Source organism: Chiloscyllium plagiosum, unplaced genomic scaffold (assembly GCF_037043375.1).
Source record: "Chiloscyllium plagiosum isolate Xiang-an unplaced genomic scaffold, Cpla_swu_hap1 HiC_scaffold_4, whole genome shotgun sequence".
Taxonomy (NCBI): domain Eukaryota; kingdom Metazoa; phylum Chordata; class Chondrichthyes; order Orectolobiformes; family Hemiscylliidae; genus Chiloscyllium; species Chiloscyllium plagiosum.
In genome coordinates, this window is record NW_028270142.1 from 87,693,582 (window position 1) to 87,715,398 (window position 21,817).

Below are 21,817 nucleotides of genomic sequence, written 5' to 3' on the forward strand. Positions count from 1 at the left end.
GATTGGTTCTTAACCATCTTCTGAAATGGCCTAGCAAGCTAGTCAGTGCAAGGGCAATTAGGGATAGGCAACAAATGCTGACTTTGATAGCAACAGTCATATCCCATGAAAGAATTTTAAAAAGCCAGAGAATTGATGTGACATGGCACACAAGCCGAACACAGAACTAGGTGGATTTCAGATGGCCTTTTTTGCTTTACATCAGGTCAAGTTATCTTCCGCAAAATGCTGGGCCTTGCAACGAGTGCAAATTTTCTGCAAATTCTTCGGGAAATCTTGTGTAAGGATCAGGAACACTCCAAACAAAATAATTGGATGATATATCTCAGTCACTATGCTCTCTTAGAACATTTTTTTACAACTCTCCCGTGACAGGATACTCTTTCTGGTAGATAGAAGCAACAAAATGGGCGACACGGTGGCACAGTGGTTAGCACTGCTGCCTCACAGCGCCAGACACCGGGTTCAATTCCCACCTCTGGCAACACTCTGTGTGGAGTTTGCACATTCTCCCTGTGTCTGCGTGGGTTTCCTCTGAGTGCTCCGGTTTCCTCCCACAATCCAAAAATGTGCAGGTTAGGTGAATTGGCCATGCTAAAGTGCCCATAGTGTTAGGTGAAGGGGTAAATGTAGGGATTGTGTCTGGGTGGGTTGCGTTTCGGCGGGTCGGTGTGGACTTGTTGGGCCGAAGGGCCTGTTTCCACAAAAAAAATTTTAAAAATGCTGGATTGTAATGCAACTTTGTGGTATTGCAAAAGACAAGCTGATCATGCTACCAAGCTCAGTATTTCTCTATGTTCATAATTCTTTACTAATACATTTCGTAATTAGGCCAATTAAACAAAACATGCATACATATACAGAATGAATCTAAATATAGCTATTTCAATTAATTTCTGAATTTCAGGATTATTTCTATTATTTAAGTACATAAAGAATTTGATACTATATTGTATCAAGGCCTGCTGACAAGCACAATTACTTGTTTTCATCATAACACTGCACGGTTAATTCCTGAATGTTAAACACAGTTCTACCATTATCGATTTTACATTTAAATTGAATAAAATCAAGATTTGGCGAGATCAATTCACAAGGCTCCAGAAATCACAAATTCCTTTGATCAAAATAAACAAAAGACTAATTGACAAAATAACACATTTACCCGTACTTTTCTCTGCAGATATATTCAGGCAAAAGATATGATGCCTCTTTGCTTCTCACTTCAATCACCTTGAAAAAGCAGAGGAACTGTGTTGTATTAAAGTGGGATAGTTTTGATCATCACCCAAAAACATTAAAACTAAATGTATAATATCATCAAATGAAACTTGAATCCAAGTAAGATGATGCTCATACAATAACTGAGTTTTCTTTGCGAATATGCAAATAATTCCCAAGTTATGAAGATAATGTCCTAGCTCTATGGATTAGATTTATCAATTTAGAATTACATATTTTACTTAATGCTGCAATGAGGTTTTGTGGCTGAGAACTATAAAGTTTAACAGAGAAATCAAGAACTGAAAACCATGAAATAAAACAAAGTGATGAAGACTGCCCAGTTATCTGAATCAACAGTCACAAGTTGCTCATTTATAGTTTCCTATGAAATAGATATTTTACAGTCTCCTGTTGTGTATCCCAACATAGAGTCTGCTCAAGTAAATGGGTTAACACTGGGTACTGCAGAAATTGCATTCAGGTTAAGGATACCCAAGGTTCAGTTCATGGGTTTAAATTTCCATAAGCTACTGCAAATTACCACCCGAGCTCTGCAGGAATTTGGCAGCCACTGCTGCTCCTTTCCCATCAAGAATATGGTTTTGCAGGCACATTGACAATTTCTCTCTCACCAGCATATATTATACAGCAAGTCCTCTTTAACTACAACATGCTCACACAGCAGCATTGCCTACATTTAAAAAAAATGTTTGTAAAGGAAGATAATATCTGATATAAATTGGCAAGTGATACCTTGCCAATTGTAAAACACTCTCCCAATATTATTTTGAAGTACTGTTCTGTGGGAACCAGCAATTATCTGATATCTTATTGAAGTGACTGCTTTATGTAAGTCTAGATTGCAATAGACAATAGGTACAGGAATAGGCCATTCCGCCCTTCGAGCCTGCACCACCATTCAATATGATCATGGCTGATCATCCTTAATCAGTATCCCGTTCCTGCCTTATCTCCATAACCCTTGATTCCACTATTAGAATTAAGCCACCAACCTTATTAACATGTTGACAGAAAGCTGGCACTGCAATCATCTGACTCAGAAAGTTCAAGTATGCAGCCACCAGAGCCAATATGGCACAACGATTGTACACAGGTAAGTTATCTTCATTAGTAACAGCTAAGTCCTAGAGCGAAACATAAAGATGTCACTAGAAGTAACGTAATTACTAAATCTTTTCAGAATGATGTTCTAAAAGTTTTAACCTTTAGCAAATCAGAAAGATACAGCAAGTTAATATTTTACTACTGATGTATGGTAATGCCCTGCTGAATTTTAATGTGAAATGCATGCCTTACAATGGCAAGCATATATGAATTATGAAGGTCCTTATGAATAAAGTTAACTCAATGATATATAGCTGTTGGTGGAATGGTTCCTGTTGTGCATATTAGCAAACAATGAAAAAGATGGTTAGAAACAGTTACCATCATGAGGAAGTTATGAAGTTATCTTCAAACAAATTAATAAAACACTCTTCAAAAGTCACTGCAAACAGTTCAGTTGAAACACATGCCTTCAAGTAATATTGAAGACCAACGAAATTGCCTATTCAAAATTCAAAGTAACTGTACCTTTATGTCTGTAGTTTGCTGTAGGTTGCATAGATTTACCAAAACCAGCCGAACCAATGCAAAACATCGAGGAATGCCACGTGCGAATTATAACCAATGCAAATTAATATGTTGCAAATTTTGTTCTAGTTTGAAGCAACATCAGGCTGGAAGCTACATCCACTGCCCAAATCAAATCAATCACTATTAGAAATTCCTGCCAATTGCAGGTTTTCACAAGTATTTTTATAATTAAATATTTAAGCTGTAAATGCATTTGAAGTTAGAAATGCGAATTTACTTGAAATTTGAAAATTGGATGGATTTGCTTAATTTTTAAAAAGACTCCCTTTTAGTTACTTAAAATCAGCTTATCCACAGATGCTGACATATTTGAAAAATATTCATCTTTTGTGATAAACTGATCTTTTGCAATGATAAAATTGCACTAGATTATCACTCAGACAGGTAAAAGAAATTTATTTAATTGCAAATTTAAAAAAACTGCTGCATGGGACAGTTCAAGGAGATTTTATGTTCGACAATGTGCAACTGGGTTTGAATGGAAATTGAGAAAAAGCTTGGCCTTGCAAAGCTTATTCTGAATGCAATCTGCAATGGGATCGCCAGTTGTGTCTTTGGAGGCTAATCTTAGCCTGTATTGCTAGTATAACAGCCAGTTGACCCAGTATTCAATGTTCTGTAATAGAAGCTTATAATTTAGAATTTAAAGTGGGAGTACGGCTCTTTTTAAAAGTTAATCCATAGCTGACAATTAGATTTAGAATGCAATTGTAAGGTTTACAAGATTATGCAGCATAGACATTGTCTCGTTTCAACATACAGTGTAGATATGCCTAATAAGCTAGGCTGTGTAAACAGCAACATATTAAAAATTACTAAGTGCCTATTTCAGAACACTAAAACAAGACACTTTTCCAGTTTACAGTACCTGTATACCAAGAGCAAGCCGAATCAAGTCTATGATGACCTCGTCATTGGCCAGTTCAATGGTGATGAGCAAAAGAGCAACAAAAAGAGATTCAAAGTTTTTCTGTTCATTATCATCTTCTTTACAACCCATATAAATGTGTCTGTATAGCTGCTGTCCTTGCTGAAAACAAATACAGTAAGAATAAATTTCAAGGTTTTTTTAATCAGAAAAAAATGAACAACACTTTAATGAGCAAATGTGCTTGAACAATTAACAGTCATCTAAGAACACACACCCCTGTATTTCTGATCATTCAAATGTTTATGCTGAAAAGTATGCTAAGATTAAACTTCAACTGCTAAATGATTTCCTGCACCAACAATTAACTGAATAGAGGGTATACTATGGTATACCTCTGCGTTGTTTAGATTTGAGCACTGGGATGTGAGAATACTGAGGAGGAAGATCAAACAGGGTGATAAAAATTATTTGCACTTTTTACAGCTTGTACTGTTCATTATTTTGGACAGTTGCCTTCTAATTATTTCTAAAAAGAGATTCTATTTTTGTTAGCAATCGGAATTAATTTTTTTCTCATTACGCTGAGCAACCTAGCAATTATGCTTGACCTTTTACACAATTAAAGCCACAAGCAAATTATCTTCTTTGAGTTTTGTTTAAATCACTGCCAGTGATAAAAGGGTGGCCTGCAGATGAGAAAAAAAATGAATCTGAGGAAATTAAGTTTTTACCATAGAATTAAATGCAAAGCATGTTTTATTACCAAAGACCAGAAGACAAAAGATTTGTAAATTTTTTTAAAAAAATCTAGACTCGAATGATAACCATGAAACTTGTTCCAATTGGTGGAAAAATTCATCTTATTCACTAATCACCTTAGGGAAAGAAATCTGCCATCTTTACCCATTCTGACCTTCATGTGATTCTAGCATTATATAACGTGACTAATGCTTAATTGTTCTCACTAACAGTTGAGAAAAGCCACTCAGTTCAAGAGCAATTCCAGATGGGCAACAAAATCTGACCTTGCCAGTGACACCCACATTGATAGGAAAAAGGTTTCCCTGAATTGCAGTTTTCAAAATAAAATGTAACACTTGGAACTCAATGTCAACTTCTTAACAGGAAAAATGCTAAGCGTGACAGATGATGAACAACTCTTACCATTAGTACTAAATTCCTGCCAATTGCTGCACATTGTTAATCATAAACTAACCTTTATTAGCCACTCAAGATTCAGCTTTGCAATTATGCAAAAGTCGAACAAATGTTCAGTTGATCATAAGATGATTCGTGATGATGAAGTCTATCCAGTATGTTCACTCAAAAGCAGTCCCTAAAAATACACTCACTTCTGCATCTTGTTTAAAAAAATTAGGGCTTTTCCTTTTATTATACAACCTCAATATTTAAAGCATGGTCAATACAAGAAAGATTCATTTTCCACAGACAAGATTTTTTGCATGGCAGGATTTCCAGCCTTGCCACTTTAAGAGGTGGAAAGGAATGCATCCTTGTCGATCATTGCACCTTCACAAATCCTCAAAGCTCCAAGGGAAATGAAGATCCTGCCTCAGGAGCTGACAACCAGTCCCAGAACTACCGCTGAAACAGGGCCAGGGTATCAGATGATCCCAAAATCATGGACTCCAGGAAAGGGCAGGACTGCCTCATGGTGAGGAGAGGAGACCTGGATAAAACAGAGTGGAGGAAAAACCCACAGTGCAAGCCATTCAGGGGCCACAGCTGGACTGAGGCACCATGGGAATTGTATGGACTTGTAAAATTCATCATGTAAACCCATCAACATGAAACATACATTATATTCCAAGTCAATATTTTTAAAGTCGATTAGGTAGTGTTAGAGGTATATGTAACCAAATCAGAATTTCCATTGGCTCCAGCAATAAGAAAGCTCTGGCATAACAGTGTTAGAGTGGTAATGAATAATTTAAATTTCAACAATGCTACAACTGAATTTCTAGAGACCAAAGGTAGAATTCCACCTGATAGGAAAAGAGTATACACCTTTGTTCACGTCAGAATTTTATTTCTCTGGAAACAAAGGTCTAGCTTGTGGGCCATTAACTTCAATCTTAGATGATTGAGAACCTGGTAATATCTCACCACGATATAGATAGCCAATCCATCTGTGCAATTTGTGACTCTCATCTAATTTACAACTATATGCTTTTGAATTTTAGTGCGGTCAGGAAGCTGGGATAGATTTCCCCTTTGCCAGCCAATCAGACAAAAGCTGTATTTACTACTAGTATTGCACATTATATTTTTAAGTATTACAAAGCAAGAGTTTAATTGCATATCCAAAAATAATTTTTCAAACATTAACCAAAGGGGAGCTTGTCATAACTGACTCCTGGCAAAATTGTTGTTCGATCCCCTCACTAATAAATATAACCAATTAGGTGTCTGTCACTGAGTTCCATAGAACTACATGTAGCAATTTGGTCTCTGAAAGGAGAATCAATGTTGCTCACTGCAGATCCGCAATCCATAAACATACCACTTGATGATGAGGTAGATAATAGGTCCAGCTAGCTTGAACTTTGTGCTAGGGCTCTGAAAAATTATCACACCATTTCTGAAATTCAAGTCTACGAAAGCAACAGAATGATTCAAAGGCCAACTAAGTGACTAGATAGCTCTGCGCAAGATGTTATAGCAAAAAGATTAAAAAAACTGAGAAGTGACCTGCTGAGAGACCTTTAATATTATGAAGAGCATTGACAAGGTAGGTGCAGTGAAGATGTTTCCTTTTGTGGGCTCGTAAATAAAAGAGGTAATTATTAATAAATACCACAAATAATTCAGGATATATTGCTTTCCTTAGTGACTAGAATGTAGAACTTGCTATTACAGAGCAATTGAGAGAAGAACACATACAAGATAAGCACATGTGCAAGATAGGAACAGGGACAACATAAGATGTGACAAGGCTCTTGTAGGGAATAAACACCAGCACAAATATCTGTTGGTCAAATGGTCTATGTTGTAAAATTCAAACTAATATAATAATTCATTGATTTTTATCCAATGATCAGCAAGTCAGAACTCTCAAATGTTTGTCTAACTATACTCAGTTAAGAAACTATTGCTTACAGGAGAAAAGAGCAGAAAAAATACTTTCATAAAAAGGAATACATTTCAAGAACATTTAAATTAATTTGAGTTCTAACCTGAGAAACAGTAATATGAATCTAGTCTGAAACAAATTGAAAAACCACAAGAACCCATCAATTTATTAGATTGAAAAACTAATGAAAACACTAACCATTCCTTCAACATTTCAAATTAGCTGTTCAGTTAAGCTTAATGAGATTGCTTAATTGCATCTTTAATTACCTTTTTCATAAAACTAATGTCTTGCTTTGAGCTCTTGTCTCTTTTTATCTTCAATGCTGAAACATCGGGGATGACTCTTCGAAGAAAAGAATGGTAATATTACTACAGATCACTGCAAATAAAAACAAGACCAGAAACAACATGCTAAACCTTAAACATGTTTTTGAAATAATTTTATAGTACTGGACATAACTAGTGACACAAGTAATGCCAACAGGTACATGCTTTATGTAAAATTAAAGAAAACAAATTTAATTTGTCACTAAACATTCCTGTATACCATAACATTATAAACAAACAAAAGTAGAGTTAAGGGATCAAATGTAGGCAGATGTGATATAAGAAAGATAAGAGGTGAAAATAGCAATATGGGAATTAACGGTAAGAGAAACCTCGGATTACACCAACGACCAAGACCACATATAACAGGACAACAAAAAAGACAAAACTAAAGGCTCTGCATCTGAATACATGTAGCATTCATAACAAGGAAACAATACTTGTATTGTCAGTAAACAAACTGATAGCACATATTGAAGTAAATGAACCATGACAAAATCATGGCAAAGGCTGTGTCAGGACACATAATGAAGCTTGGTAAAGATTGAAGGCAGCACTATTAATAAAAGATGGCATTTGTGCAATAATTAGAGATGACCTTGCCTCGGGATATCAGGATGTGGAATTGGTTTCAGTTGACATAAGGAACATGATGGAAAAGTCCCTTCTGGGAGTAGTCTACAGCCCCTCTAATGGTAAACTTAATATCACCGAAATACATAATTGTTATGATGCAGAAGGAGGCCATTCAGCCCACTGTGCCTGCACCAATTCTTCAAACAAACATCATTACCTCGTGCCAATCTCTGTCTTGCCCCTGTAGTCTTGCACACTCTTTCTATCCATATAATCATCTAATGTCCTCTTGAATGCCTTAACTGAAACCATCCCTATCACATTTCCAGGCACTACATTCCAAACCCTAACTACTTACTGAATGGATAGGTTTTTTCTCACATTACCCTATGCTTCTTTTCCATATTCCTTTTGAATCTACACCCTCTCTTTATTGTTCCTTTTGATGTGGGTCCAAATGTACAAGAGGAAACACTGGGTGCCAGGACCAAGTGAAGTCCCACAAGTTATTACCGTTCAGAGACTCGACCCGAACTGTTAAGCTCCTGGATGAGAAAGGACAAACTGCCCTTCTTTTATCACCCACTCCCTCAGCTGGTCTCAATAAAGTTAACTTATCAAGGATATTCTCCCTTGAACATGTTTCTCCCAGATCAAAGGAATTTATGTTTTAAAAGGAGCTGATTTAACTAGGCCTCCACAGAATAACAAAAGAGTGGGTTTTTCATTACTAAGAACATAAATAAATAAATCACTAACACACATACACACTGATTAGAAATGAGAAGTGAGTTCCAAGGAAGGATAAAATGGTGCACAGATCAGTCTCTATGGGCTATCTGAGTTGATTTTGGTTTTTGATTCCAGTTTGGCTGATTTCCTTTGATGGTGGTTGGATGGCAGCATTTAGACAAAGAGTCTTCCTTTTGTCCTGATTCTTTCATTGGCATGCTAGTTTTGTAGCACTCATAATAAGAAAGCTCTTAACCTATAACTGAGGGGTGATTAATGAGTGGTTCTTTAAATGTGACCTTAACAACATACTTATGCTCAAACCCAGGCTAACACACAGACCGCTGCCTCTTTTCTCCTCATATTCAGTAATAGATAACTCCCAGGAGATTACAGTTTAGCTGATACTGCATTTTCCCCATTTAAGACCATCCCTTTGAAGCTTCCTTGATGTCTCTTCAGTATGACATTAGAGGGTTTCTCCCCTAACAGCCATTGAACTCATATTGACAGTCAATTGTTTAGCTGGAGCAGCCCTCTTCTTAAAAAAGAAATGCATGATGGAATTAAGAGTTCAATCTGCCCAAAACTGATCTGAGGTAACGATCCATGGTCATGACAATTGTGATGAAGAGTTTGCAATAATCAAGGTGATTTTAATCTGCATGTAAACTGGAAAATAGACACTAACAGCCTGACAGAAAAGTTCATCAAATGCTTTTGAAGTAGATTCTAAGAGCGGTACGTTTTGGAAACAACCAGACAGATGGTTATAATAGATTTGGTAAAACTAATCAGGTATATATAGAGCAGTGGCAAACTGAATTCAAATCAGAAAAGTTGAAGTAATACACCTGGGGAGAGCTAACAACACAAGAGATCACACTGTGAACAGTTGGACCTTGGACAGTATTGGAAATCAGAGGAACTTTGGTGTGTATATCCACATATGGTCACAGAATCTCTACTGTTGGAAAGAGGCCATTCAGTTCATTGAGTCCGCACCAAACCTCCAAACAACACCCCATCCATACACAGTTCCCCTAACATATCCCCATAACTCCACATTTACTATGGCTAACCCACCTAGCACATCCCTGGACAATAGATAATTTTTCAACATGTTTATCCACCTAACCGTTAGACAGATATCTGAAGTTAGCAGTTTAAGGAGAAAAGCCGATAAGACACCATATAGGATACTTGGCTTGATTAGCTGAAGCATAAAATACCAGAGCAATGGGGTTATGATAGAACTGCATAAAACCCTGGCTAGGTCACAACTGGAGTACTGCAAAGAGTTCTGGTCACATAATAGAAGGATGTGATTGCACCAGAGGATGCAGAGGAGATTCGCCAAGATGTTGCCTGGGATAGAGGATCTGATCCATGAGGAAAAAACTGGACTTGTTTTCTTTGGAGCAGTGAAGGTTCAGAGAAGATGTGAGGGGGCATAGAAGAGCAAGACAGAAAGGCATTGTTTCCCTGCTCATAAGGGGTCAATAACCAAAGATTTAAAATAAGAGGTAGAAAGCCAAGAGGGGAGTTAGGGGGATATCTTTACACCCAGATGATTTGAAGAAGTCTGGAACTATGCCTGAGAGGATGGTTGTATTAGAAACACTCTCAGCATTTAAGCAGAATTTAGACATTTACTGGCATTGCCATAAGTTCCAGGGTATGGAGAAACTGAGGACTGCAGATGCTGGAGATCAAAATCAAGAAGTGCGGCACTGGAAAAGCACAGCATATCAGGGCAGCATATAAGCAGCAGGAGAATTAATAACCTCAGAGTAAAGACACCCAAGGTAGCACCAACCACAATATCATTACTTTCTACACCCCTTTTGAAAGAGAGAACCGGAGTGTTTGAAAGCTAAATGTAGATTAACATATGGGATGTGAACTGGCACATTAAGCTACAGGATAAATCAATAGAGGCACAATGGTGAAGGGACTATTTTGGAATATGTCTCTTCTTACTATAAAGAAACATGCTAAGCTGATTTGGAATTGTAAGCTGTAAAACGTGCTCTTTTATCTCTTCCCTCTTCACTGCCCCAGGCTCTAAGCATACCTTTCAGGTGAAGCAGTGGCTTACTTGCACTTCTTTATACCTAGTTTAGTGTATTCATTGCTCACAGTGCGATCTCCTTTCCAATGGTGAGACCAAATGCAGATGTGGTGACCACTTTGTGGAACACCTTCAAGTGTCTTGTTAGAACTGGTTTGGTGTCAGCAAAGGCATGTATTTTCAACTATATACATCTATCCTTAACAATTCTTGATATTTAATTTCTCCTTCACTTCCAAAAGCACCTCCCTTTGTTTTTTGCTCTGCTCCACTTGCTCCTCCTCCCCCCCTTTGTTAACAGCGTGAAAACCACCTTCGATTCCAGGAAAGAGTCATTGGACTCAAAACCTTAACTCATTTTCTCTTTCCACAGATGCTGCCAGACCTGCTGCATTTCTGTTTACATTCTAAAGGAAGGACTCACCATCCTAAAAAGTTAGGGAAAGTGTCAAACTCAAGGAAAAAGCATAACTGCACAAAGGTGAAGTCATGTGATTGGCAAGAATATAAAGAACAGCAAAGAATACCAAAAGGTTAATCATGAGTAAGAAGTTAGAGCATGACAGAAGGCAAATTAGCAATCCAAAATCAGAGAGCAAGAGTTGCCAGAAGTATTTAAAAAGGAAAAGAAAACAAACAAATTGCTGGAGAAACTCACCAGGTTCGGCAGCACCTGTGGAGAGAAAGTAGAGTTAATATTGACTCCAGTGACCCTTCTTTGGAACTAATCCAAAGAGGGGTAATTGGACTTTCTTCTCCACAGATGCTGAAAAAACCCAGCAGGTTTGGCAAAAAACATTTTTTTATTTTTTTTTTTACAGTTTTCAGTATCTGCAGTTCTTTGTTTTAGAAAAAGACCAAAAAATGGTAAAGTGGATTCTAGACTTGTAGAGGGAGAATGGGGAGTTAAAATTAGATAATAAGGTCATGGCAGATGAAATGAACAAATACTTTGCTTCTTTTCTTCACTTCAGAGGAAACAAAAACATTCCACTAATAACTGTAAATCAGGCAGAAAGGAGAGAGGAACCTAATGAAATTGCAATGATGAGGGAAGCAGTACTACATAAATCAATAAAGTTGCAGGCTAACAAGTCTCTGGATTTCGTACATTGATCTTCATTCCCCAAAATGCCCTCAATTCAGGTTTCGATTCCATCAGAATGGCAAGTAGCAAATATAACTCCAGAATTATATTTGTAGATACATTGTCGTGGGTTCTGTTCGCCAAGCTGGGACATTTCATCCCCTGTCTAGGCGACATCCTCAGTGCTTGGGAGCCTCCTGTGAAGCGCTTCTGTGATCTTTCCTCCGGCATTTGTAGTGGTTCGAATCTACCGATTCCAGTTGTCAATTCCAGCTGTCAGTTGCAGTGGTCAGTATATTGGGTCCAGGTCGATGTGCTTATTGATTGAATCTGTGGATGAGTACCATGCCTCTACGAATTCCCTGGCTGTTCTCTGTTTGGCTTGTCCTATAATAGCCCTGTATGGCACTCATCCACAGATTCAATCAATAAGCGCATCGACCTGGACCCAATATACCGGCCACTGCAACGGACAGATGGAACTGACAACTGGAAGCGGCAGATTCAAACCACGACAAATGCCGAACGAAAGATCACAGAAGCACTTCACAGGAGGCTCCCAAGCACTGAGGATGTCACCACAACAATGAGCACCCGAGCTACAAATCTTCTCACAAACTTTGTAGATACATTCTATTTTGCTCAAAAAGTACACAATCTTCAGGCAGTCGATCCATGTAATATTTCATAAATTCCTTCTTTGGAAATAGAACCAGTCTGACTCAAGATTGGGACACAGGCAGACTCTAACCTCACACCTTTAATGCATTGTCTAAGCGGAGATGTCACTTTTTTTTTTATAAAACCTAAAGTTATCTCAAGAATGTCACTTAAAAGAAGTTTTGGGATCACATATTAAAGAACTGAAACTTGCAACCAATTCTAAAAGTTGCAAGACTTAACAGCAATCTAGGTTTGTTCAATATATCATTTCAGTTGCATGACACTGTAATCTTTTGCTATAAATTCTGTGTCTTATGATCCTGGTCCACAGCTACTGGATAAAGGAACAGTGCTCAAAGCTAGTGCTTCCAAATAAACCTGTTGGACTATAACCTGGGTGTTATAACTGACAGGTTAACGTTCAAGGAGAAAGTGAGGTCTGCAGATGCTGGAGATCAGAGCTGAAAATGTGTTGCTGGAAAAGCGCAGCAGGTCAGGCAGCATCCAGGGAACAGGAGAATCAACGTTTCGGGCATAAGCCCTTCTTCAGGAATCTTCAGGATTCCTGAAGAAGGGCTTATGCCCGAAACGTCGATTCTCCTGTTCCCTGGATGCTGCCTGGCCTGCTGCGCTTTTCCAGGTTAATGTTCAAGGATATAAAAGCTATAGGAAGGACAGAAAGGGGCGGGGAGGGGGGAAAGACAGGTGAGGGAGTGGCATTTTTGATAAGTGATAACAGTGCTACTGTTCTTAGGGAGGATATTCCTGGGAATACAACCAGGGAAGTTATTTGGGTGGAACTGAGAAAGAAGAAAGGGATGATCACTTTATTGGGATTGAATTATAGACCCCTAATACTCAGCAGGAAATTGAGAAACAAATTTGTAAGGAGATTTCAGTTATCTGTAAGAATAAAAGGGTGGTTATGGTAGGGGATTTTAACTTTCCAAACATATAACCTGGTGTTGTGTAATTTTTAACTTTGTCCACTACTTAAAGAGGAAGAGAGATGTAAAACAGGAAACTATAGGGCAGTTAGTTTGACATCTGTTGTGGCATAGGTGTTGAAATCAATTTAGGGATTATAAATTTTTCTACGTGCATAATTAAGGTAACCAGAAAGAATCAGAATGGTGTCAAAGAAAAACCATATGTGACTATTGGATTGCAACACCAAATACAACTCACAATGAGCACGAGCAAATGTGAATTTTTTTTAAAAAAACTGCAGCCATTCATTGCAGAGTGTTCTCAGTTCACAGCAGTATCTTCTTTTAGTTCACAGTCAAAAGTAAAGAAAATAAAAGCTATGATCTTTAGAGGATGTGTAAATGGGCCTTTTCTGATTGGTAGGATGTGATGACCAGAATCCTGCAAGACTTTGCATTGAGGCCTTAATTTGCTACAATATGTCAATGACTTAGATGTGGGGAACAAAAGCCTCATGGTTAAGTTCACAGATGAGATCAAGAGAAGTAGAAAAGTACATTGTGATGAAGAAAAAAAGAGAATCCAGACTGATACAAATAGGTGAAGTCTGGGTGGGACCCAGGGAAATAGTGATGAAGTAAATCAATCTGATACTGGTATGCTTGGGAAAAGGATTGAGTCAACAGTCAGGGCAGGCAGGGACAAAGCAGAGAGCAAGATAGGACTGATAAATTAAACTGCATTTACTTCAATGCAAGAGGCCGAACAGGGAAGACAGATGGTTCGGAACATGGAACTGGGATATCAAAGCAATGACAGAAAGGTGGCTCAGGGATGAACAGAACAATGTTCCATATACAAATGCTATAGGAAGGGGCTCAAAAAAAGAGGGGGAGTGGCTCTTTTGATAAGGGGTAGCATTGCTGCTGAACTTGAGGATATTCCTGGGAATACATCCAGGGAAGATATTTGGGTGGCTATGAGAAATATGAAAGGGATGATCACCCTATTGGGATTGTATGATAGACCCACTAATTAGATTAGATTTTTAGTCAGTGAGCAAGATTCTGGCAGATGAAGTATAATGTTGGAAAATGTGAAGTTGTTCACTTTGATTGGAAAAATGAAAAAGCAGAGCATTACTTAAACAACTGCAGAATTTCAAGGTGCAGTGGAAATTAGGTGTTCTAGCGCATGAAGTGCAAAAGGTTAGAATGCAAGTACAGCATGTAGTCAAGAAAGTTAGTAGGACGTTGTGATTCAATTATTGGTGACTCCACATCTCGAATATTGTGTCGTTTTGATCTCTTTATTTAAGGGGAGATGCAAATACATTGGAGGTAGTTCAGAGAAAGTTTATTGGATTTACACCTGGAACAAACAGTTTAGGAACTCAAAGGTATAAGTATGCCTTTCAGCCCATTTGAACCATTGCCATTATTTAATTCAGTCATGGCTAATTGAATACTTCAATGCCTTTTAAATACCCCATCCCCCTTATCTTGTATGTCACTGGTAATTAGAAATCATCTTTACATTCTACATTTTCAAAGACAGTTCTTCCACAGGCCTCTGTGGACAACAGTACCAATGTTCACCCACTAATTAAAATAATTTTTCATCTCAGACCTAAGTAGCATCCCCCTTATTTTTAAATTGTATTCCCTGGCTCCAGATTCCTGAACTAAAGGAAACTTCTTACTTGCAATAATTGCTATTTTCAATAAGATCACTTCTTATTCTTCAAAATTTAGTGAACATGTCCCAAATTTCCTAATTTTGCTTCACTGGGCCATCCTTCCACCTCAGGAACAAGTCTGGTGAACCTTTGTAGCACTCTCTCATTGGCAATGTCTTATGCGGCTAGTTTGGACAGGCTGGGATTGTTCCCACGATAGCGAGCATGACTTCAGTGAAGTATCTTAGATCCTGAATGATCCTGATAAGGAGGTAGTGGAAAGTATATTGCCTCTCATGGGTTAGCCAAGAACTACACAGCACTGTTTTAAATTTAGGGATCAGTTTTTAAGGACAGAGATGAGCAGTTATTTTCTCACTTGGAGTTGTAAAGTTTAGGAACTATGATGCAAAGTACTGGTGGCTGGGTCATTAAATATTTTTAAAGACAGAGAAGATATAGTCTTGATAGGCAAGAGAACCTGAGGTTATTGAGGATGGGGAGGGTGGGTGGTGGTGGTGGGGGGGGGGGGGGGGGGGGGGAGAGGGGTGTTGCAGATGCAAATATGGAAATTTGAAACACTAATAAATCGGCCAGGATCTTAGTGAATGATGAAGCTGCTCAACGGGTTGAATGGTTTACTTTTGCTCCCTTTTAATATGTTTGCGTGTTTGTATGCATTGTCAAAGTACAAACAGAAATGGGATCTAGAAGAGTGCAACACTTATGTTTTGACTGTGTAACTTTGAAATACAGCACTGCTTCCAACCAAACTACCTTGGCTAAGTATTAAATGCAACATTTTACACTGACATACCATAAAATCAGGCTTTAGTGTTACTTATGACTCCAGCTCCAATAAGCCCATCTCTATTGCAAAACGTTTTCTGAAACGTGCTACTACACAAATTAGCTGCATCTTATATGGGCAACATAATATACAATGTAAATGAAGCAATAAGACACAATATTTAGGGAAATCTATCATACAAGAACAAACTATTGATTTTATAGTGTCTAAAAGTGCTGGTTTAGGTTGAATTCCATAGTAATTCAATCAGCAGAAGTGACTTTGCATGTTCAATTCTATTCTCACTGCAAAGTATTGTTCGGAAGTTTAGTTTGCTCAAGTTCTGTGATGACTTGTATTTCCAGTTAAGATCCAACTGGAATTGTAGTATTACATCCTTTTCTTACAAACAATGCATTTTAAAAATGAACATGGTCACATTTAAGACATCCTTACTGGGAGATTATCCACATTAGAGTTTGTATTTCTCATTCAAGTGGAGCGTACATGCCTGAACAAAAGCAATAAGCATCCATACATAGTTAACTACTCTAATAAACAAGCATTTACCTCATTCCTTTGATTTTTGCCTTGTTTTCATGACGATCAATGAGACTATGTAGAATGTGCAATACAAGCTGCCTTAGCTCACTATCTTCCATTAGTGAAACAGATAGGATTGGGTCTAAAAATGGAGATGGAAGGGCAGCTGCTATACTTTTAGCCTTATATCCTGAAGTCACCTAGTAGTAATAGAGAAAGAGAAAATAGATGAATTAATTACCTAACACCATCATATAATTGCCACTGGCTTTCAAAAAGACAGGTAGAACAAGCTACCAGTCTCCCAGTTTATTTCCACGTTTCATGAATCAACATTTTGGTCAAAACAGAACAACTGAAATCAGTCAGGCACAAAGAGACCCACACCTCCTGTATGATTTACAGCTCTTATGAGGAGTTCACATGTTGGAAATAAAAATCATCTCCTAAGAGACTGCATTAAGATTAAATTTGGTCAATCCATTAGCCTGGAGAATGCTACAGATGGTCTACATTTGGAATTGTTGCCAATTTCCTTGATTTCTCTTTTCCCCACACAATTTCATTTTTATCATTTCTGCAGACATCTGGAAATAGTCAAATGGGCCTGCAGATCTTGAATATTAACATGTATAAATTTATGCTTTAAAATAGCAGCAATTTGTCATTCAAAAGAGCTTCAAATCTGAATGAAGCCAGTGTAGAAATGTCAAATAGAAGTTCAACCAAGTCGGATAACACTTTTACTTTTCCCTTTCATTTTCAACATCAATATTATCACTGAATCCCCAAAACATCAACATCCTGCTACCATGGAAACTGAACTGGACCAGTTACAAAAATAACATGGTTATAAGAGCCGGTCAGATCTAGGAATTTTGACATGACTAACTGTGATGCTGACTCTCCACAGCCTCTCAAACATATACTAGCATCTCGTCAGGTTTGGAAAAAGAGTGGAGAAACTCACCAGAATCTAGGGCAAAGCACATTTGATTGACATCCCATCCATCACCTTAAAACTTTGCTTCTCCAGCATTAACATTTAATGGCAGTAAACCACCAACTGAACCTCTCAAATTAGAGGACAACGAAGGCACGGGAGCATCACAAGTTTGCCTCCAAGCCACACACCACCTAGACTTGGAACTCGGTTGTCATTCCCTCGCTGTGTGGAAATTTCAGGGTTCTGGAACTTCTTCTCTAAGAGTACTATACCCAGTGAACTGCAGCAGTTCAAGATTGCACCTCACCACACCTCAAGGGTAATTAGGGTGGGAAACATAATGGTCAATGGGGTGATGGAGGAAAGAATCAACGAAACCAGAAAAAACTGGGACAAAAATAGAAATTGCTGGAGAAGTTCAGCAGGTCTGGCAGCATCTGTGAAGTGAAATCAGAGAGTTAACATTTTGGGTCCAGAGACCCTTCCTCAGAAAAGACTGGTCGTGGACAGAAGGCACATGCTACACACAAGATTTTTAAGATAATATGTAGACCAAATAAACTACCGAATTTAAACATATTTAATATAATTTCAAATTGTTTTCTTGAATTTTGAGTTATAAAATGTATTTTAAAACGTAGTTGTAGTGAACATCTTACAGCATATATTTGAACATCTGACTAAAATACTTAATGCCATGGAAAGATTTCAAACTGTTACTAAGCACAATGGGAAGAATTCCTAGATGATGTAAGACAAGTGTTTATACGTTTGTGTTAGCGCTGTGTTGTGATCTTCTTACTAGACCACTAAGGTCCCATTTTCTATAAATGGATTTCCTGTGCATCTGAAATAATTAACATGTAACTATTTCTGTAGCTATAGTGATTTCTTTTAAAAGTTTGTTGAGGGCGAACATTTGCATGTTGAACTCTTTTTGTTAAGAGGTCTGTTAGAAATTTTTAGGTTTCAGAAGTTTATTTTTAAAGCACAAGGAAAACACTCAACGTAGAGAGAAAGAGAGAGACTTTGAGATTTTTACTTTGTTTTGAGCAGTTTTGATGTCCTTTTTGTGGAGATGAATGCACAGAGAGTGCACCCAAGACGACAAGATTATAGCAAATTAGTTCTTCTTAGAGTAAGCAGTTAGTGGTAGTTCTAGTTAGGATAACACTTCGAAGAGAACATGAAGCTGAGTTGGCATTTAAATTCAGATGCATGATAGCTCGAGGAATAAAGAAACAGCATTTACAGCCTAGCAGTTAGTCACAAATACCTAAAACTTATTGACGTGTTAGTGAAAGGGATTCTGGTGAGAGTATTGTACAAAGGCTGTGTGTGCGCACATCTAAAACCTTTGCTTTTAGGTTTTCAGAAATAAGGCTGCTTTGTTCTATTTCATTTTCATTTCTTTTGCTTATTTTTTTAAATTGAAACAAAACCTCTAATATTGCATGTTGCTATCACAGTGAGAAACTACCTCATTTCAAGAACAAAACAAACTATGGTCTCAGTCAAAATTCAGTCTGGGATCTTATTGGTCTAGCAAGAATATCAGCTGGGATCATAACAATTCACTAACACAAAAGCATAAACACATCTTACATTATCTAAGATTTCTTCCCATTGTGCCTACTAACATTTTGAAATCTTTCCACAACATTAAGCAGATGTTCAAATATATTCTGTAAGATGTTCACTACAACTGAATTCTAAAATACATTTTGCATGACTCCTTTTTGCTAAGATCATATAAACTTTAAAGAAAATGGATATCGTTCCTACTGTACAAAATGAACACAAATATAGAAAATACTATGGTAATGTTGCACAAGTGACATAGAATTAAAGGCGGGAACCAAAATTAAAATCCAGTCTCCAAAGCAATGAAAACATATTCAAAAGTATTACTACTCCTTGAAAAGATGAAGTAGCAATTGATCATTCATGTCTAGTCAATTTGTTCCATGATTAGGAATTGAAATGGCATTAAGCACAGAATCAAACTGTGATCTATTTGAGCTACTGATTATATTTATTCCCCTAATAATTCAAGTTCAGATTAAATTAACAGTCATTCTGGAAGTAACTTTTCATTTTTTTTTTCTTTAGAGTTCAGTATTTAACATTTACCATAAGTAGAGATCTGAGAAGCATGACTTGAATGGCTCTTGTCCCCCGATCTCTGAAAAGAAAAAAAATATGGCTGAGACCAGGAAAGATCCTAGAATGCACTGAATATACATAGCTGCGGCTAATCACAGCCCAGGAATTGAATTTTAAGAAGCATATTTACAGATGATACTTAATCTATTCAATATCCTGAAATTTATTCAAAACGGTTGCAGATAGAGCCAGCTAATTCATTTTAAGTTAAAAATTTCATGCCACTAAACTTCTGATATTTCTTAATATTATCACCGGAAGAGCCTTGATGATTCATACAGAAAGTCAATCATCAACTTGTCAGGCTAATAAATACAACCTAGTTACCATTATTCATATGCTGAAGATCAGATAATATTTGTAAAGTATCCTCTAATTTAAATTGGCAGAATTAATCAGTTATAAATAGTGGCAAAAGTGACAAAGATGTTTTTGCAGAAATCTTAACAACAAAGTTGCATTCAAATTGCAGTCAAAGTTAAGAAAATGGAATTGTTTTCTACACTTTATTGTAGGGCATGTTTTGGAGCAGGAAGGCTTTGAGCACTTGACAAGTTGCCCAATAATGCAGCTGTAAATTGAATCAATGTGTTCAGCATTTCAACCACAATGCATTATTATACAGGAAGAAACAGAATTGCATAAAGATACAATCGCAGAAATATAATCGGCCCATAAATGCCTATTATTCAGGACAACATTAAAAATCACAACACCAGGTTATAGTCCAACAGCTTTATTTGGAACCACTAGCTTTCAGAGTGCTGCTCCTTCATCAACTCCCTTAGTCTATCTCAATCCAACACCGACTCCTTCATATTACTCAGGATACAGTTATTCTGTGGCCATTCCTAATGTTGGCATTATTTAATAGTTCTGATAGGACAAATGGATGCCTGTTAGGTGATGAGTGATATCCTCCATAGACACTGGATTGTATCAATTCAACAGATTATGGAGCATCTTTAAATTTTCACAATTCTGATTATTTGGACGATAATGTCTTAAATGTCAAGTGTAAAAAGATTATTTCAACAAAATACTCCTTGACATATTTCAGAGCTGCACTTGGTACAGTTAAAAATAGATATTTTAATCATTATCTCATCCGCCGCATTTTAAATAAATGAAAATGACAAAAAAAAGACTATTTGCTAGTTGCACTAACATATAGTCATCAATTTCTTAGCAAATTTTGAAAAAATCAGAAGCTTTTAAAATGCATCCATGATATCTTAGTGCACCTAAAAATAGCACTTTGAGCATAAGGCTGAAGATCTATGGTTCAGAACAAAATGGAAACTCACATGAGTGATTAACTTTGGGGGTGTGGACAGTTTTATGAACTTCGAAATTATGAGCTGAATTTTCCTATTTATAGACAGAGCTTTCTCCAGTGAGATGCTTGTACCCAGTCCACCATGTCAGAGGGCTACTTTCCTCATGCAACCTCTACCCTTCATCTCACTAATTATGCAACCAGCCTCTACAAAACCATTTCACTGAATCACAAAACAGAGGAAGAAGCGCTCGCACTGCTAGGTCTTTGTGTTGCTCATGCAGCTGGTGGCATATTTACACAACTGGCTCCACAGCACTTCAAGTGGTGCAAACCAGGAACTGCTCTTAACACTGGTCTGAGATGGCAGGTCTGGATACTGTGGTGCCCACAGTGAAATGCAGCACTTACAACCTTAATTAACCTCTGTGCTTTACAAGGGTAAGTATCACAAAACATCTCTGCCACCTCACAGTCTCAGACCAATCACTCACTAACACTGCCACACTGCAAACACCTCTAACAAAGACTCATGGGTGACAATTCTCATTAGTGCATGCACCATATCCACTCAATAACTCCCAGTCACCTCATCTTCCCAAATTAATAACCTTTCCTGCCTTCCGTATTGCCTACTGACACACTGGAGATATCCCATAATCTTTCCTTCTTCTGCATCCATACCAAGTGCTCTTCTATCCACTACCACCACACTTAATCCCTTCATCTCACTGCAGAAAATAATTGACTCAGCCACCAACTGATGTTCCTACAGCACCCCAACTTGTTCCTTCGTCCCATTCTCTTTGAAGTGTTGGAGGCTGAGGGATGACCTTCGAGAAGTTTATAAAATCATGGAGGGACATGATTAGGGCGAATATCCAAGGGTTTTATCACAAGCTATGGGAATCCAAAAATGGAGGGCATAGGTTTAAGGTGAGAGAGACAAGATATAAAAGGGACCTAAGGAGCAACATTTTCAAGGAGAGGTTGGTGAGTTTGTGGAATCAGCTGTCACAGAAAGTGGTAGGGGCCGGTACAATTACAAATGTAAAAGGCATCTGGATGGGTACATGAATAGCAAAGGTTTAGAGGGATATGGGTCAAATGTTGGCAAATGGGACTAGATGAATGTAGGCTATTTGGTCAGCCTAGACAAGTTGGACCAAAGGGACTGTT

The 21,817-nt window shown here is 37.6% G+C and overlaps 1 protein-coding gene across 4 annotated transcripts in view; it reads right to left on the bottom strand.

The window, feature by feature from the left end:
• Positions 1 to 21,817, bottom strand: part of efr3a (EFR3 homolog A (S. cerevisiae)) — a 176,493-nt gene that overhangs the window by 32,927 nt on the left and 121,749 nt on the right. For 3 of the 4 annotated variants that reach the window (XM_087986460.1, XM_087986458.1, XM_087986457.1), the window contains 6 exons: positions 19,327 to 19,378; positions 16,275 to 16,447; positions 7,115 to 7,190; positions 3,749 to 3,910; positions 2,238 to 2,369; positions 1,166 to 1,233 (listed from right to left, as the gene is read on the bottom strand). In XM_087986460.1, the coding sequence (XP_087842586.1) occupies positions 1,166 to 1,233; positions 2,238 to 2,369; positions 3,749 to 3,910; positions 7,115 to 7,190; positions 16,275 to 16,447; positions 19,327 to 19,378 (663 nt within the window). The remainder of the gene's footprint in view (positions 1 to 1,165; positions 1,234 to 2,237; positions 2,370 to 3,748; positions 3,911 to 7,114; positions 7,191 to 16,274; positions 16,448 to 19,326; positions 19,379 to 21,817) is intronic. The other variant, XM_087986459.1, reaches the window with a different exon arrangement.